Source organism: Python bivittatus, unplaced genomic scaffold, assembly GCF_059951505.1.
Source record: "Python bivittatus isolate LINGU-HERP-01145 unplaced genomic scaffold, Pbiv_v1 ctg000590_np1212, whole genome shotgun sequence".
Taxonomy (NCBI): Eukaryota; Metazoa; Chordata; class Lepidosauria; order Squamata; family Pythonidae; genus Python; species Python bivittatus.
The window spans coordinates 9,293,236-9,313,221 of record NW_028277086.1 but is presented as its reverse complement, the minus strand read 5'-3'; the positions used below and the strand labels follow the sequence as shown (position 1 = coordinate 9,313,221).

Sequence of the window (19,986 nt, the reverse complement as noted above, 5' to 3'; positions counted from 1 at the left end):
TTGTACACTTTCTACATTTGTACAGAAGTGCTTTGTATTCATGAGGCTCAGTGTCTCATTCTCAACAAGTCTTCCTGTTCAAGGCTAATGGGACTGCAGACTACAAGGAGAGACCAACACACTCACACCCTCTTTGACCACCTTGTAGTAAAGTAAGCGCAAGAATTCTTCACCTCACCAATGAGAACTTCCAATGATTTTTCTTTTTCTTTTTTGCTCCTTTGGAAACAATATTCAAAAGCACAGTCAAGCCCACCCATTCCTTATGTGCATATAAAGTAGCATTATTGAGTATCGGTCTTAAGACTAGATATTGAAATGCATTTTATTTTGTATCTTATTGAAACGGTGAGATGGTTTAGAGTCCTAAAATTGGAAACACTGTGATCCATCTAATTAAGGGGTGGAGAACAAATAGCCCTCCAGATATTGCTGAACTACAAAGCCCAGGATCCATTGCCATTAATCATGCTAGTTGAAGTCAGCAACATGGGCAGGAGGAGAGAGAGACTCTAAGCTTCTTACATGATTTAATCTAACCAGTCATTCAGTGACGAAAATTGAGAACCCAACTATCCTCAACAGATGACATTTCCAAGCTCTACTTGAAAACATTCAGGATGGGGGAACCAGCCACATTCCTACAAAACAAGCCTTTGTTGTCAAACTGGCCTTCCTATCAAGAAGTTTATTTCCATGTTCAATCAAAATAAATACCCTTTTTACTTAAGACCATTAGGTTTGGTCCTGCTTTCTGGAGCAATACAGAATGTTGCCATTTACTTTGAAAATGGCTTTCTAATAACGGCCTGATTCCTCATTCACGCGCATGACATTTTCACAGCAGCACTTCAATATTTAAGAAGGTAATGGACCATGTGCCCCATATTTTTTATACATTTTTTTCCATCCAGAGTCCTCTAAATTGGATATAAAGGTCATGCCAGTATTTGAACGTGAAAATAAGAACTGAATCCTGAACGTGACTCCTCAATTTCATTCCAAGGCGTCAATATTCAATAGAATGATTGTGTTACTAATGAGTGGATTGAATGTCAAAAGCCAAGAATGAACTAAAGCCACCAATGAGTGGGGCTATGTTTTGCTGAAAAACATTCCTCAGATGTAAAAGTTTGAGTCTGAAAGTCCTAGTATTAAAAACTAGGAATCAAATATTTTTCTTGTATGAGAAAAACAGTGCAATGGTCCATTTCAACTCAACTCAGAAGGAAAGCCAGCAAAAAAAAAACAAAACAAAAACAAAAACAAAGCAGATGCTTTGTGAAACAGTCTAAGAAAGTTCACAGACGCGTGCGCGCACACACACACATTTACCTTCTGAGCTTTGCCAGAATGCATAAGCTTTCATCCTGAATGCAGTGCGTAAACGCTCTCTATTAATCAAGACAACATTCTTAGATTCTTTAGATGGACTTTCTTCAATCGCATCTACATTCAGAGGAGTAAACAGCTTTCCTTTAGTATTGCTACCACGAACCCGATCCAAGAGACCCAGCTTTTGGCTAAAAAGATAAGGAAAAGGATAATTTTTTTCTCCCTCATTTTAAATCAGGTTTGCATTTCAAGGTGTACCTCAGGTGTGGGCAACCACACCCAGTGATCTACAAGCTTCTCCTTTGCTCCCTTAAATTGGGCCACTGAAATCTGATGGCAAAAATGGCTGGTCTGGGGGTGGGGGGGCATTTCTCTTTTTTTCTTTAGAAGGGAGGGGTTTTAATGAGAAGGCCTCTGGGAGGCCCATCCCTCCCATGTCTTTTATGACCGTCCCCAAAAATTCCCACCCCAGTATCACACCACCCCAATTCTGCCACTTCCTACAACATTTCAGCAGCATAATTTTTGCTATTCCGGGGATGCTCAGCTTAAGGATGGAAATAGATGTCCTTTGCATGCCAGACACCTCCTACTCTCATTTCCATTTTTGCCCAATAACAAAAAGACAAAACACTGGCCAGAATATTGGTTCCGCCCTTCCCGTGACATCATCACATCTGCCCAAATTAGCCTGTGTCTGGCCAGCTGACTGGGGGAGCACATTCTGATATCCAGCCCACAAAAAATGGTTGCCCATGCCTGGTGTACGTGGTGCATTTCATTCTAAGCAGAGATATAAGAAGAACACCGCTAAGGATTCCATGGTAGCTGACAACATTGGTGAAGCCAATGCATAACTTAGATCTTTGCCAGCTGCTCAATAAAGTAACCAACACCACCCCCTAGAGGTTTTCACAATTGACTGGACATAATCATATACAGTACATTGATCAGTAGAATGTATATCCACAAAGGTTTAGTGCTTTAAACATGGTTTATGGTGTCTACATTCAGTGACAATGTCAGGAAACAATTAGGTTACAGGAATCAACAACATTTCCCCACCAGTGGCCTGAATGCACAATGAGATTCTGGTCCTCCAATGTCAGAGATTAAATTCAGTGGCTCAACCTCCCTTCACAGCAGTGAGCCATTACAGTACTTCTAGCAGAATACTAAAAACTTCTGCAAGAAATACAAACAGCACGTGCTACAGAGTAATTTCAAATGGCCACTGGACAGGTAAGTGGTGTTATGCAATTTCTTTCTACCTTCCAAATTATATTCCCTACTTTGGCCTAATTTTTGCACAGCCCCTATTCTCTGATCGAGATAAAGAGCCAAAAGTGCAGTTTTGCAGCAAATTGCTTGATCCTACAACATCCTTATCCACCAGAAGACAAGAAACAGGCATGTCTGGTCTGCTTGCAAAGGCACTCCAGTCCAGCAGAGAAGTGTGATGTTCTCCAAGACTCCTTGCATGACCCCTATCTTCAGCAAATTTCGGTAGGGAATAAAATGATATTAAAGTGACCCAAGGCTGACCTTCTCAAGCAGCTACATACAAGGTTGTGCCAAATGTTACTTGATTTGTTCCCCCTCCTCCAATTGTATTCACTAACTTGGCCTGCTGTTTGAGCAGCGTGAATTCTCTGGTTAAGGTAAAAGGGCCCAAATACTGTTCACAGCACTCATTCTTGCTAAAAGAAAGGGGGAGGCAAGTCTGGGTGGCTTGTCATCCTTGCCTGGGATCCTAGTCTGCCAGTGGAGCAATACATCCTCAGAGATATCCTTCCACAGCTCTCTGCTCAGTAGGGAATAAAATGACATTAAGATGACCAGATGCTGACTCTCCCAAACAGCTATGTTGTGCATGTATGCTCCCTCACCCCCAATCTCTTTCCATTAGTATTGTGAATTACAAGGTCCTAGTCAAGCAATAGCTGATATAATAGAATGGTACCTGCCTCTATTCCTCAAGAAAATAAGCAAATATAAGCCTTTTGGCACCCTTGATCCTGCCAGCAAGAAAGCCATTAACCCGTCAAGCCACTGAGCACTACTATGTATCTCCTCCAAGAAGTCGCCATTCAACTTATGCTTCTCTTCATTCTTGTCAGATTTCAGTTTAGGCTTTATCTTTTTCAAAATAAGAATTTGATGTTGGATGTAAAAGGAATAGGCTACTTCTGAGACACTGGGATAATCTGTAATTCCAGCATCCAGGTTCAACAGGCCTTGGTAATGTTGCCAAATCTGATGACTTAAGTAAGGCATTTTGGTCTGCATTATAATTTAGAGAGCCTGTCTCTCACTGATCACTATGCTAAAATATCTCCTGTTTCTTCCCTCTCTCTTCAGACCAAGGAGACAGTATATGCAAATCCCTTCCCCCCCAGCCCACCTTCTTCTGACATCTTCTTGATGATTTCTCAAATCCTGAAGTGAGAACTTGGTTGTTCTAATTTGCTAAATTCCCCAAGGAAAGGATAAAAATAGCTGATCCAAACAGTGGAAGATGCTTCCTCATCAGAGCAACCCTCCCCTCTCTTTTTCTATCCTCATGAACTCAGTCTCTGCAAAATCCTTCCCCTTTCTGTCTCTTAACCTTCCTTTATCCCCATGTTTTCCTATTTCTTCTAAAGTCACAATAGGCCATTGCGTTCTACAGATGTGTCTATCTGAAAACCTTTGGATTAGCTACTAAAATCTGAATGGTAATTATGGAATACCAAGTAATGATTTGATTGCTTTGGGTTGCTGTTAGCCCAAATATCCTTTAATAAATTGTACTTGGTCATTAATTATAGTCTCATATTTGGACTTCCTGAATGCACATGCTGGGTTGATAGTTCTTTGCACAAATATCCACTCAGCCTCTTCCCATTTGCATCACCCATTGCTGTATCCTGGTAAAACAGTGGCAGGTTACCAGAAGCACTTCTGAATAAAGTATGTTGTCAGAGCCATGATACCTTGGGCATTACTTGGAATCTGCTTGTTAATTAAGTTAAGAAGACTGAGACCCATCTCAGAGCTATGAACCTCTTCAGCAATTCTTTCTTCATGCAAAGATATTAACCAACTCAGCCAGATGGCCAGACCCTTTCCCTTTTTTTCATCCCTTCCTAGCTCTCTTTTATAAATCTAGGCCATCTTTGTCCCCCCACCCCACCCTCATTCTTCTCAGGTGCACATATCTGAATTGGCAATGCTTGGGATTCAGAGCAGAAATTCCCTATAAATGGATTAAGCCATGCCTGTCCAATGATGATGAGGATGATGGCGGTGCTGTTTTCATTAAATTTATTATAGCTACCCCCTCCAACAGACTCTGGGCAGCTTAAGGTCTCTCTCCTTCTCAGCTCCCTTCCCCTGTTCTTCACTATAGCCAACCTGACCACTGACCAATATTCTGTTACTACAATAAACCCTCAATTAAACTGACTAATGGCGGGGGAGCTGCTTTCCATTAAAACTGAATGCCCATTAAATGACAAATGGGGGCTGTCTAGCCCGAAAGCACACGTGCTCCATGGATTGCAATACTCTCATACATTCAGAGAATTAGATTTTTATAGTCATTCAAGTCAAAAGCATTCTGAAAATGGAATCAAACATGGGTTTACGTTCAGATCTGGTTAGGCAACTTACTTTATTTACTTATTTATGTATTTATTTATTAATAGCATTTATATGGTTGCCTAGCTGAAACAGTGTGAGTCTGGGTGGCAGACAAAACTCTATTGTGGCCCAAACCTGGCTCACCTAAAGCAACCAACTCACTTTGAAGATGCAACATAATTTTATTAGCATGCAAATGATAAAACACTGTACACTGAAGCATGTGTACAGCCCTGAGCAAAAGCAGAACTACAGCTTATATACCTTTGGCCTACTACATTTCAAGAGAAAGAAAAAGGCAGACACAATGTACAGTCCAGTGGGACATTGGAATGTTTTTGATAAATCCATCTGTGCAACCTTATCCTTCTTGATCCCTTCCCATCAGGTCGGCAGGCTAGCTATACTATCTCTGAGATACAGTCAATGAATATAAACAATTCGGTTTAATAGGCCACTGGTCCCTGTCTGATTTCTCCCTCCGTTGCCAAATTCAGCTTGCTGTGAATGTTTATTACAGGGGCATGTATGGAGGCCATCTCATAGGTATGTAGCTTACATGCATATGGGGGGGAGGGGCACCTTCTACCACCACAAATCAAACATACAAGAGAAAAATAAGGACATGGACCTAAGACCAGTAAAACAAGTACAGGGTGATCAGAGGCTAACATTTGTGATATCCCACCAAATGGGAACTCTACTTATCCTGATCCAGGTGCTCAAAAGAAGAGCCATGTCTTCATTGCCCTTCTAAAGATCTGCAGGATTGAGCCAATGATATGTCGACGGGAAGATCTTTCCAAAAGGAAGGGAATGCCACAGAGAAGCCATGCCTCCCGGGTCCCCAAGATGACATTGCTTCAGTGAGGAGACCTGGAATGTGCTCTCCTTGATGCAGTGTCTGGGATGGGAAGATCTCCTTGGCAGCAGGCAGTCCCACAAATAACCCAGTCTTATACCATGTAAGGGCTTTATATGCGATAACCAGCTCCCTGAATTGCACCTGGAGGTCTACTGGAAGCCCCTGCAGCTCAAAGAGTAGAGGTGTCATGTGATGTAGAGAGGAATGCCAACCATCTGTACCACTACATTTTGGACCAATTGTAATTTTCAGGTGGGTTTCAAGGGCAACTGCATGTACAGTATGTTGCACTAATGTGGGAGTGACCATGAGCAATATGAGCAATGTGGTAACTGGAAAGTGAATATGCAAAATAATCTCTTCAAATGGAAAATATAATAGAGAAAAAAAAATCCACAGTGTAATTATTCTGGCATGTCAGAAAGCCAAAGGACGGAAAACAGCTTTTCCTGAGTGATGCTCAATCAAAACACAGAACAGTAATATATTAACATATAATCTGAATAAATGCTTCAAATAGCAGAATGCTTTACCATTTCTTATGCTGTTTTCAGTACCAAGTGTACCAAACCTTAAATACACAAGATATCTAATGAATTTTCACAATTCTCTGCATTAACAAATCCAGTTATTTCAGTGTTAACTTCAGTATTTCATTAAGCCCAGGGAGAGATAATGGTGGTTTGCCACTTAACGACATCCTACAGAAGGTATGAAGGCTGAACTGAAGATTTGCCCCATCCTACTTTTACAAGAGGAAATCACATTAAGATAAACAGCGTTTGTTAGCAAAGATGGCAGCCTATGTCAGGCTCTTGGCAGCCAACTCAACAAAAGGCAAGATTCCCATAGAGTTTTCTTTAGCAGGATTTATTAATGAGTAAAGGAGTTTTGGAGCCTCAGACTGGGGACCTCTGATTTCTGTCAAAATACCATTCCTTGAAACAAACATTACACAATCTTCCATAGGCATTTCTCTACAATGTATTTCAAATATGACTATCAGGGATGGGTGCCATGTTCTTGACTCCAAAGTGTTAGCACAATTAGACTTGAATAAACTTGTAGATTACACGTGCAGAAGCTAGTCCCAATTTACTCTTCACATGGAGATCCAGCATTCCTGTGCTCACTGAGTTTTGAAAGTTGTAACCAAAGAATGTTTGGGTGTAATAAATGGAAACATCAAGCCATTAAATTAAAAGGCCAAGCAAAGCCAGTCTCTTCCCTCAAATTGTTAAATTGTTTATTCTTATTTTGGGAAGGTGAGAGAGGGAAGAAGCATAGTAAGTGAACCATAATATAGGGGCTGAAGGCTCCCATTTCCTTTGCAGCCCGGGAACACAAACAGAACATACTTGCTCCAATTTTTACTCCATTAGCAAGGGGGACATTCTTTTTCAACCCTGCTGAGATCCCCAAATATGAACCGCACCTTTCTTTGAAATGGGTTACAGACATGTTTATACAATGCTCTGGGCGCCTAGAACTACTCCTAAATAGTCATGCTGCAAAGAAGTACAACTCAAAAAGTTGTGCACAATTCCACCTGAATGGTTTTATTGGGTTGTAGAAGTACGAAGAAAGAAAGGTAATTGATTGTCCTTTGGGCATCACTGGTTTTCATCTGAAGAGAAATCCTCAGAAACTTCTTTGGTCTAATATCTATAATAACAATTATAATCAAAAGTCACAACAGATGGCAGCAGTTAGCTAACTCTGGACAAGCTTGAGGGAGTTTAGCAGGTCAGACTTGGTTAGTATCCTAGGGCTGTAGGGTAGGTCAGGAATTGAAAAACAAATATCGTAGAAAAAGGCAGAGGCAAACCACACTGATACTGTTGTCAAGAAAGCAACACAGACATGTCCATGAGGTCCTCAGAGTTGAGCTGGACTTGGGGGAGACTTCACCTTATGTTAAAAAATAAGTGACTCTTGTAGCAACTTATTTCAGGATATAATAGGGATTAGATTCACAAAATGGAGTGGGGGATAAGGAACAAAAAGCAGGCTGGGGAGACAAGGGGAAAAGTGGAGGCAGAGTTTAAGGGAAAACAGACAGAAAAGCTACAAAGATCAGTGGGATGAAGAAAGTCGCAGTAGGGACAAGAGTGTGGGTCAAAGTCAGTAGGCAATAGGCAGAAGAGATGAGGATTCCAAACTGTTCATCAATCACTTAATAGAAATCTATCTTTCAAGTTCTTATGTGCAGATCCATTTAGTGAGTATCCCTGTCACAACCAAACTCACACTTCACTAGTGATAGATGCCCAAGTTACCCCATTTACATATAACATGCCAAGTGCAAATACAAAGACTGAAGGTCAATATGAAGACTGAAAGTCTCCCTAAGTGTTACAGAAAGTCACAGGTCATTGTTGGTTAGGACACTGTTCTCTAAATGTGCTATGTTAGACATGGTGTTTAAACAACGGTATTCCAATGTACTAAAATACTATGATATTGCTACATTTTTATAACAATGAGGGAGGAGGATGGGTCAGAAGGAAAAATCAGTAGGCCATTGTATAAATGCCTGTAGTTTAGATAGAGGGAGGATGAATTGGATAAAGATGGCTGGAAGGAAAAGGCAATGGGAGAGGACAGATCACCCATCGAATAATAAATACATCCCACTAAATATATCAGGTGAATCTATCAAACTTTAAGGTAAGATGTCCCAAGAGAGTATGATCACCAACTGGAACCACAAAGCACCATGAGAACTATGATAGTAATGCAGGTATAAAAATGGCCCAGAGTCAGTAACTGTCCCAAACTAGAAGTTCTGATTCAACTTAATCTTTTCCCATAACTACATGCCTTACAATGATTCCCTCAAGCCATGTGTTCTCTATGACCTCTTCTGCAATATGGATCTTCCGGACATGCTGGGAAGACAATTCCCAGAACTCCAAGCCAGCTTGGCCAAAAGTAATTCATCCAGATAAAATAAGCCCATTGCTGCCCGTAGGCTGTATGTCAGAGCAGGACACTCTAAATACCATTATTAAATTATCTTGGGATTCAATCCAGAATTATCCATCCTTTATGTAAGGATTCTCAGAAAGAATCCAGTTGGAGAAAGTTATGAGCTCATTCTAAATCAGACCACAGGCTTCAATAGCCCAGTAATATTACCTACTGTCTTTTAGTAACTCTCTAAGATAATGTATGGTTGGTAATGTATGGTTGGTATACCATACTTTATTTCAGATGCTGCAGAAACTAGCTAACATGGTTCACTAACACTTTAAAGAATTCCAAAAAGTCAGCCACAATCAGAAAAGGTTTCAGAATTGTCGTGTAAGCTCTAAATGAATTCACTTGTGAATTCTACTGAATTCACAAGCTCACAGGACAATTTTAATATTAGTTTAGTTTAGCTTTGCAGAGGTCCAGGAGGTGTCCTGGAGTATGCAGACTTCGCAGCCCCAACCTTCAAAGATTGCTGATACTCTCAAACATGTTAGGAGGTCCCCTTAGACTTGGAATATGTTTAACCAGTTTCTTTTCTTCTGTGGATTTAATAATTAATTGCCCTTAGCCATAGGAAAAACTAATTGGAAGATAGAGTAGTGCTTTGAGATTGTGAGTTCAGTTGTATTCCACACCACCATCATTTTGTCCAGATGTATGTCACAACGTTAGTATTCACACATAATAGGTGGATTGAATTTAGCTTGCAGGGCATCATTTGATCTTACAATATATATCTTATCTTTCTGCTGAAAGATTAGGCACCAAAAAACTAGCCGCATATAAATGGGCAGAGGGGAGGAGATTGCAGGGATGGGCCACTAGTGAAACAGTATTTATTTATTCAGAAGTGCCATAATTTCTCTTAAATTTGCGGGGGGAGGGGGGATAAATAAAAAATAGTTTAAAATCTCACTGCCATGAACTTCTATTTCACTAGTGGCCCATCCCTGGAATCTCAAGCAGTATGCCCTAATAGTTACTTTTGACTAGAATTTTACTAGAATAACTCAAAAAAGTGGGACGAAAAGTGAATTAATATTCAATTTTTACAAATGCATGCTGTTTAATGATTTTTTATGATAAATTCTTTAAGAAATAACAAATAAATAGACCTCATGCTACTTGTTACTTACTTTTGGTATAAGAGGTAATTCATTAAACCCTGAACATGGAAGAAATTAAGCCTGTTTTGCCCTAGACAGGGTCTTTGTGTTTAAAATAATCACTGTGATACTCTTAGAAATGTGTCCAGTGCTTATAAAGAAAGTTGAGCAACGAGACAATGCACCAAATAAATTGGCAGGGAGGGAGGAGAGAAGACAGATTGTGAAGTCTGTTTCAAGTCTCAAACGTTGCTTCCCCCAACCTTCATAACTCATCTGAAGAAAGCCACCTTAGAAAAGGCTGCTGTATTAGAAGGAATAGTGACCACACTGAGGATATGAAATACATACCTGGTTCCATCCACTTGTTCTTTCCTTTGGGGAGATTGAAAATAGAGAAAACAGTGGGAGAAAAGCAATGAGAAAAGATGAGATCTTAAGCTTGGTAGGATGCTAAACTTCAAGGAAAATTAGCACTATTGGTTTTGACGCTTAGTGGTTACATTTGCATATCATAATTAACCTGGTTATTGGATTAAAACGTTTGCTGGGTTTGAATGATACATTCCACTGTGAATTAATCAAACAGTTTCGGTTCACACAATAGGCTGAGATACAATAAAGAAAAAACAGGTTAAAACTAACCAAGCTTTGCATGTTGCACAAATGCCACTCTTAGATCTTTCATTGGTTTTATTAAGCCTATTGTGCAAACGCAGCTAATAAGGATCCTACTCATACATCTTCTCCTGCTCTATTCTGGGGACCCCTGTCCTTATATATCATGGTGATACCTCACCCTCCTTCAAGCAGCTTATGGCTGTGTGCATGGTCACTGTGGGGTCATTTTATCTTTGTAACTCTATGAAATCATAAAAACATAGGCATGGGAAGAATCTTAGAGTTTGTCCAGTGTTGGGAAACTCATCACATCTGGTATCTTCTCTGTACACAAGTTCTACTGCTATACTTTTACCGTTGTCCTCTACTTGAGGAGAACACTGATTGCTTGAGGTTCCTACTTGTGTGGAGAAGCCCCCTTTCCCAGTGATCCTGGAAATGGGACCATGGCCAAAGGAAGAATCAAAGAGAAATATGTGAAGTAAAGAAACACAGCTCCATTTCACTCCTACTCTAGTCTTGTGAGATGAGAGTAAACTATTAGGGATCTAAAGCACAGGTATTGTCTTGCAAACACGCACATGTGGGTTCTACATGCCTACATATATCTGAAGAGTCCCAAATAGGACAAAACTGGTCACATACTATCCCCTGGTAGTCAATATAGGTATGTGGGTTGGTTAGGTGATCTGCGTGCCTTGCTGAGGATCAAGACTGCCACTGGATGTAATTTTACAGTACAAACTTGTCTGTGTTAAGCTGAGGATCTGAACCCTCTTCCCTTATCACAAAGATGCCTTTTCAACTACTCCCCTCAATTGCCATTCACCTCCTGAGCCGCAGGGTGACCTTTTGTAATACTCTAATAACAGATCCCTGAGATCATTAGTTCATATCTCACTTCTGAAAACTGTCCACCTCTTGTTAGGTTCCAGATTTGGGTTGCTCACCAAAACTGTGCAACTTCTTTTTAAAAGCATCCACAGGAGAGTCCCGCAACAAACACTGCTCTGTGGAGGTCTATTCTTTGAGGCTCCAGCCAGCCAAGATGCATTTTCTGAGGGCATTTAATCTGTTTCCTCTTCCCCCTTACACACAAACCCACACCTAGAGTTCTCTAAGGCTCCTCCATACGTGCCAATTGATCAGCACTCCATGGCCAAACTGCTAATAGCTCACTGATTTATTTTGAGATTCCTGCTTGGAAGGTTTCATGCCGAAGCTGTTTTTTATAGTTCTTCAACCACATAAGTCCACAATCCTGCTGCCATGGTGTTTCGGCTACATAAGGATCCTCATACAAAGAACCCATTCACTGTTAGAATATAAAATATCTTCCCAACTGAGGTCCTTTAGACATGCTAGACCTGAACTCCCATAATCCTCAGGTAGCAAGGAGGAATTGGAAAAGGGGTCTTTACAGGATAACAATACTCTTCCCCCACTTCTCCATTACAAAGCTAGTCCTTCCACATGCCCTCCTCTCCAGTTTGACTTAGACAATCCTTCAAATAAGCTAAGAATTAAAGTTGAGTCATTAAACCAAATATGTCCCAATGCACAGAACTTACCTGAAATATGGGAATGATACAACAGACTCATAAAACCTCCATGTGGCAACAAGATCCATCCTATTAGGATTAGTAGCGTAGTACCTCCATGCAGCCTACGGAACACAAGAGAAGTGACCTGTTCAGAGAAATGTGGGTCCTTGCCTGTGTATGTATGTGTACACCTAATAAGCAAATGGCACGGGGGAAATTTTACAGATTTCTATCTAAGTATTGAGCAAGTCAAGAGGCAAAACATGGTTTTGTTACTGATCCTCCATCCTGCATTTGAAAGTTGTTGCAATCACCCTTTTCCCAACCAGCAGAGCAAAGTGCGGCTTCAGAGTACTTTGGTGAAAAGTAGGGCAGATATATGACTTTGTCTGGCACACCATGCATAAGATATTATGTTATCTGCTGAGTCAAAAGCCTCTTCTCCTGAACTTGGAGCTCAAGTACTAGCAAAAGATAGGACCCTCTCAGAATGTGACTTAGCACTACACAATTCTAGCAGACAGAATCACGGTGGCCACCAAAAGAAGCCAGAATACATTTTGCCTCTGCTCCCAAGTGCAGTTCCTTATACCTCCACCCAAAAACAAATCCAGAGGAAGAATGCAGTTTCTCCCCTTGTTTCATCTTTCCTCGATCTTGGGAAAAAAAAACTCTACAATGATTGGGGGTGGGAGAGGAGGGCATTCTTGCAGGGTGTAGCAACCCATTAAAAGAAGGATCTGAAATGCCTACAGCTCCTCCTGTGATTTCCCAGCCAAGAGATCTAAGATTAGTCCGCTCCTGTGGCTTTCAAAAATATGGGCATTGTGCATGCTTCCAACCACATGTTATGGAAAAGCAGGACGTGCAAACCTGTATGAGTTCTGCTGCTGGTTTCCTTCTTTTTTCAAAGTGCTTCTGACGATGTTGTTCCTGGACTTTTAGGGCCAATCCTGAACCCAAAATGCCCTGTAAGGCAAGATGAACAAATCAACGCTTGAAATGTTATTTCATCAAAAATGTTGGGATGAAAAGCTCTTCCTCTGGGTACCCAAGTAACACGGAGTAGGAATCAGGCTTCTCCTAATTTTTCAGGACAGCAGGAGCCAAATACGGTACAACGAAACTTGGAGAAAGTGATATATGATGCTAGGAATGCCCGTAAAAACTGCAGTTAACAGAGCATGTGGGGAGAATATAGGCCATGTGAGACAGCCTTGTCACCATCTGCTGTTGTGGATGCTTTCACATTCAGGGATGTGAATTTCCTCACTCTGTCCTGCCTTCTCTTTTCTTGGGACTATTTCCCAAAGAACAAGTATGCCTTAAGTTCAGTGTTCCAATCATGGCTTCCATCTCACCAGGTTTGGGTGATACCTATCAGGTCACATTTACTTTCCTGTGTTAGGATTTCTAGTTCCTCCTGTTTATTACCCATATCCTGTGTAAGGATATATAGACACTGCAGACTGGGGAAGTCATTGTTTACTGGTCTTCATTACTACTATGTGTTGAGAACTTTTGAATACACTTTCCTGTTCCTCCTCCATCATCATGAGCATCCATGTTCCTAATGTCCAGCAGTTTTTTACCTGAGTCTCTCTCTCCCTCATTCTGTGTGTCTCTCTCCTGCTTCTGGCTTCACTTGAAGCCCTCTTAGTAAGGCTCACGAGGCTTTTGCCAAACACATTTTTCTCTGTCCTCATGGAATCCAATCCATTCCTCCATAACAGTTTCCTATTCTAGCAACAGGAATATAGTTCATGGACTAGGAATCCAAATCTTTTTTGGTTGACAACATCTTCTTACCCAGTTGTTCACTTCCATGATCCCACCTTTTCTTCCTGTCTCTTAACCATCAACAGGAAGAAGGGATGAGAACATTATTTGCACCCCTACCTCCTTCACTTTGCAGTTACTTTAAATGCTCTGAAGTGTTTGTCCTTCTCTAGAAGTTCCCACATAGATAAATAATGGATAGCTTACTTTGACCAGCCTTCCATTATGTCCCAGAAGTGTGCACCAGGACTCTACAGGTAGTCCCCAGGTTAAGAATGCCTGGTTTATGGATGACCCATAGTTAAGAACAGAGCCTACCGTAGCAAAATTCAAGTTAAATACACAATAGTTCGAGTAAATTGCACACTACTACTTATACAGTATAATATAATAATACTGTTCCGGCTTACATACAAATTCGACTTAAGGACAGAACTTGGGAATGGAACTCATTCTTAAACTGGGGATTCCTGTAGAACACTTCTCACAATGGCTTGACTAGTCTACCCATAGCTGTTCCTGGCCTCATAACAGTGATCTTCCCCCCTTCATAGAGTGAAGTCTTGCCTACTCCTTTTCCCCTCTGCAAGTGAGGGGCCATGGTATGACTTCTCCCCTCTTGTCAATACCAATTCAAACTGGCCACCCCAAAACAGTGCCTCCCACTCACAACCCCCCAGATCTGATCCAAAAGAATGCCATGGTTGACAGTACCGAAAGCCACTGAGAGATCAAGGAGTCCAAAGATGGATGTACCACCCCCATCTTGCTCTGCCACAGGTCATCAACAAGCATGACCAGTGCTGTCTCTGTACTGAATCCTGGCCTCAAACAAGAAAGAAATGGATTTAGATAATTTTTCCTCTAGGGTCCTCTGGAGTTGAAGCGTGGCTATCCTCTCCACCACCTTCCCTAAAAACGGGAGGTTGGAGAATGAATGAAAATTGTCCAGGATGGTCGGGTCCAGCAATAGTCTTCTAAGGAATGGGAGCACCATAAGTCCTTCAAGGCTGAGGGGACCATCCCTTCCCTCAGCGAAGTAGGTCACCTCCCAGGCAGCTTTAACCATCCTGAATCTAACAAACAGGTGGCAGAGCTCACAGAATGGAGGACCCTGTCTACTTCCTCAGGAGTCACAGACTTCAGCTCGCTCCAGATAACCCTACAAGGTCATACCTCAGGCACCTCAACTGTAGGATTTGGGAGATTTTAATTAAAATATATGGAAAACTTTTCAGGCTGAATGGGAGATATGTGGCCTCCTATTCCAACCACGGCATCTAGTGTTAGGCATGTTTTTGTTGAGTTTTATTTCCTACACATTCTTCAGTGTGATGGGAATGATTTCCTTTTATTTATTTTTTTTCCCGAAAGACAAGTAAATTTCATTGGCATTCTCATTAATGGAGAGGGTGTTCTTGAACTTATTTAACTTCAATGTAGCCATAGGATGCAGAACCCTACCAGCAGTCTGCAGCTTCTCTGACTTCCCATTAAATCCCAAGGGATGATGCTAGGAAAAACCCCATCTCTTGGGGCTTTGTTAGATTGAAAATTTTGGGCAGGCAGGGGGGCTCCAGAGAGATGGAAAGACATATCACAGAGGTCAGCAACACCAGCAGTAGCCCCCTTCATCACCTCTAAGATTAGAGGAGAAATTAAAAAGAAATTCTCAAGCACTATTAGAAAAACTGGTGCCTTTTTTTTTGCAGAGGAAAAAAAATTGAGAAATTGCAAGAAAGATTTCAAGTTGGCACCAGCTCTATCACATTATCTCTCATGAGGTCACTGATGAAACTTACAGCTGGAAGGGCAAAAAATGAAACTCCAATGAGGGAAAATGCTGCTGCAATCAAACGCCCTTCCCATGTTTTAGGCGTCTTGTCACCGTAGCCGATTGTTGCTAGTGTAATCTGTGGGGAGAATGTTTGGGACAGTCTGTAAGAAAGACAAAGCAAATGGGCAAGAAGAATGATTCCTTGGCATTTTCAGATGCCCCATTCCACTCCCAGACGCTGCATCTCACCGTACTGGTAAGTCTGAGGAACTATGCCCTCGAGAGCACTGGACATTTATTATCCAGGCTTGCCCATAAGATTTTCAATTTGTTGGAATATGGTGCAGGAAATTCACTCTGCAAATTTTGCTTTCATCCAAGACTGCAAAATGTTTTCCCCTCCCTCCCTCCCTCCCTCCCTACAACCAATGTCACCCAGTGGTTGAGTCTACAGGACATACTTGGTTGAAGAATTCACCTATTTTCTGGGTATCCACCATAGGTCAAACCATAAGCCAACCAAGTGGACTGGGTTTTGCCCCACACATAGAATCACACTCATCAACATTAACACTAGCCAGGCATACCAGACTGTACAGCTAGGAGTAACTGACCTGGTTCAGCGATGTGGTATGAACACAGCCCATGCAAACAATATCCATCAATAAAATTATAAATACAAATCCCATGAACTAGAAAGATTCTGCAATATTCAGATGAAAGATCTGAAACAAACTCTCAAATCAGCACAATCACTGTTGATACTAACCAGTCCCCACCAAAGGGCATCAGCATAGGTTCCAAACTCTTTTGTCTCTTTCCCGTCCTCATCTTTTTCAAGCACATCCTTCTCCACCAGATAAACCAGGAAAGAGGAGAGAATAAGGGTTAAGAACCCAATGTACCAGGCAGTGATGAGTTCCTAAGAGGAGAAATATATTACCATAAGCAAAGGGAAAACACCCAACCAAGCCAGTGGGGCTTTGGCCACGAGAGTCCTAGTTTAAGCTACAAAGACCCTGTGTCAGGCCCAGCCCAAGAACAATGGTAAAACAGTCCAGTCGAGTATAGTTCCTTGATTTGCTTACACCTTATAGACAGAATCTTGCCAAACTAACTACCGTATTTTTCCGTCAATAAGACGCCTCCATGTACAAGACAACCCCCACTTTTCCAACCCAAAATTAAGAAATCAATATTTTAAAGATAGTGCAGAACACATTTTTATTTAGTAATTAGTTAACATTTACCTGATACATTCGGTGGGAGGAGGTCCTAACTGTCTCTCTGCAGCTCTGTTTCCATGCTCTTTTGCATAACTGATTACATTCAATCACGAGTGAAACTGCCCATAACTTGTCTCTGCAAACAGACTTCCTCCAACTGGTTTGTTCAGCATCAGCTGACATCAGTTACATAAGGCTCGTGATTGGAGGAAGTCTGTTTGCAGACTCAAGCTATTTCACTCATGATTGGAGGCTAGCAATAGGAGGAAGCCTCTTTGCAGAGACAAAGTATGGGCAGTTTTGCAACCGCGCGGTTCTCTCCTCGGCTGACTTCCTTGAATAAGACGCCCTTCAATTTTTAGCACAAGAATTTTAGAAAAAAGTATCATCTTATAGTCGGAAAAATACGGTATACTACAGCAACTGGTGGATATACCCTGGGAGATTCTAGGGAGTGGCTATCCTGGACCTCCTTTGCTTCCCAGACTCCCCCTGTGGACTGTATTGTCTCTTGTCTCCTTTCCCCTCCTGGAATCCAGCTCTTCCCTCCTCGATCTCCCACATCCCCCTCCGCCTCGTAGATACATTCCATCACATCTTGACCAGTAAGCCATACCACTGAGGGCTGCCCCAAGAGTTTGGGTTGCTTTGGGCAAGAACCTTTGAAAGCCCCCTTTCTCTCCATGAGTCTACCTTCTCACCCACATTGTTGCTAACTGATTCTCATTCTCTTTTGCATGACAGGCCTCCCCTTCTTTTTTTTTAGCATAACTTTATTTTTAAAAATTGTTTAAAAAGAACAATAAAAAGCTAACGAGAATCAGTATTAAGAGAAGACTATAGAAAGAAGAAAAAAAAGAATTTCGGAAATAAGAGATATAAAAGATTAGAAAGTGTGAGAGACAAAAAAGAGAAGGATCCGGAAGAAAAAAAAAAAGAATTGACTTCCGACCCTCCTCACAACAGATATAAGTAATAATACACATCCAACTCTTACTCTAAGTTTATTTATATATATATTACATTTCTATTATGATTCTAAATTTAAAACATTACTTCCATTGTTTCCATTAATCCATATTATTTCTAATCATCAAATCCATACAACAAAATTTCTTTTTTTCCCCCGTGTCTTGCAAAAAGTCCAAAAAAGGTTTCCAAGTAATATTAAAAGTACACAATGACAAGCCCCCCCTTCTTGATTGCCCCTGATAATAGAAGCATCTGTTGTTCCTGCTCAGTTCTACCTCTGCTGTCTAAGCTGGCAGGAGAGGTTAGCGAATGAGCATGCTGCAGTGGCAAAGAACCAAATGGAGCAGATCCAAAGGTTTCTTGTCAGCAGACCCTTCCTTGAGGCGTGGGTCCATGCTTACATCAAGCCTTAGCAATGATCCCAACGCTACTATGAACACCCAAACTGCACCAGCAGCTGTGCTTCTGTGAATAGTCTATCCTTTATGGCTGCATCGCTTTCATCCTGAAGGGATCAATAACTAAATTGGCAATATCTAAATTGGCAATGTTAACTTCATAGCTTTAGAGCATGCACAGAGTTCTCTATAGCCAAGCTACAGCACTTAGCGAAATTGCAAGAGGAAGCAACTAACCACAGATGAGCTAGCTCAGATGATAGGGAAAACTCCTCCTGAAGAGACTAAGTCTGAGGCCTGATAAGGAGGGAGGACCCAGAACAAGGGTCTGCAGGGACTGACAAGGTATAAGAGTTAGGGGGAACTCCTTTAAATTAATGTAAGCAAACAAGGGCGGGGAATAATGTATTCTGCTAAAGTTTATTTGACTGGTTGTAAAACTCATCTTCATTATAATGGTACTAAGATCTGCCTTTTTAAAAATACCATAGAAGGCTGTGGTTTTGTCTCCAAGGGGGTGCCACCCTGCTCTCTCTTGGTGCATGGTGTGGGCACCCAGACTTTTGCTTGGCCAAATAAAACGCTGCTTAGAGAAGTCCCTGCTTGAAGTCTTTTATGTTGTGCTGCCGATTGATTTCAAGTTTTCTGGGTAGCCGTGAACCTTACAATCCCATTCGGCTTCCCTGGCCTCCGCTCCTTACCTTGCTGTGTGCGCAAATAGCTGATCCCAGAAGCTTCCAGGTACCACCTCTCCGGTCCATACGCAGCATTCGCAGGATCTGGAGGAAACGGAGACTTCTCAGCGATGTAGCCAGGACGTTGCCTTGGTTGCCAACAGCTACCACGGGGACAGAGGCAATCAGTACAAAAATATCTGTGGAGAGGGACGGGGAACAAATCTTGACCAAAAAAAAAAAAAGGATGAAGAACCAAGACTGATTTTGGGGTCTAGAAAATCTAGGTGATATCCATAAGGAACAATAACAACAGGCTTTCTACACATCTTTGGGAATTTTAAAAAATCTGTTTCAGGTTCATTTAATTTCCTTGTTTGCAGCTTTATCTGCATAAGTTGTTTTAGGATAATGATCACATAACCTACACACCTTCAAGACTACTCTTCTACCAGCTGCAAATAATGCCAAATGGAGAACGCCAGTGCACTACAGCCTCAAATGTAAGACACAGGACTTTTCTTCTACCTTCCTAACTCCAGAGTTGGTTGGGCAGCCAAGGGAATCTTCTGTCAAACTGGAGAACACCTGCATCGTCCTGTCATCAACAAGATACTCTATGGGAATTAGGCCAACCATGTGGCTGAGTCTTCTATGTGTTCCATGTTGTCCCTCAGCAAATGTCATGTTAGATAGCCACTGGATTTTGCTTAATCGGATGTGGAGAGTCTTAATGAGCTGAGACTGAAGGTAGATAATCAAGCCCTGATGCATCCATATTAACATTTGATGGAACACTCTAGGGCAGTGGAAATTACCTGTGAATTAATTTCCCAAGATGTCCAATAATTTTGGGGTGAAACCTCAGCCATCAATTACATGAAACAGCAACTCCTTACTAAAGCCGCGTAAAGCTTGGATTTGATCAAATTACTCCTTCAAACTCAAATCTTCAAATTGACTTTCTGAATACATTTCACACACTAAATTAAATTGGGTGCCTTGAGGATCAAAAAAGTTAGGACAGCAGCCATGATGATGTCACTGAATTTCCACTGCCCTTTGACATGCCTTGGATGATCGAAT

General features: G+C 41.4%; 1 protein-coding gene across 4 annotated transcripts in view; it reads right to left on the bottom strand.

Moving 5' to 3' along the window:
* The window catches only part of KCNQ3 (potassium voltage-gated channel subfamily Q member 3), a 151,990-nt gene that overhangs the window by 14,476 nt on the left and 117,528 nt on the right, over nucleotides 1-19,986 (bottom strand). For 2 of the 4 annotated variants that reach the window (XM_088148956.1, XM_088148958.1), the window contains 7 exons: nucleotides 18,928-19,100; nucleotides 16,400-16,552; nucleotides 15,656-15,766; nucleotides 12,948-13,043; nucleotides 12,102-12,196; nucleotides 10,261-10,284; nucleotides 1,336-1,523 (listed from right to left, as the gene is read on the bottom strand). In XM_088148956.1, the coding sequence (XP_088005082.1) occupies nucleotides 1,336-1,523; nucleotides 10,261-10,284; nucleotides 12,102-12,196; nucleotides 12,948-13,043; nucleotides 15,656-15,766; nucleotides 16,400-16,552; nucleotides 18,928-19,100 (840 nt within the window). The remainder of the gene's footprint in view (nucleotides 1-1,335; nucleotides 1,524-10,260; nucleotides 10,285-12,101; nucleotides 12,197-12,947; nucleotides 13,044-15,655; nucleotides 15,767-16,399; nucleotides 16,553-18,927; nucleotides 19,101-19,986) is intronic. The other 2 variants (XM_088148957.1, XM_088148959.1) reach the window with 1 other exon arrangement.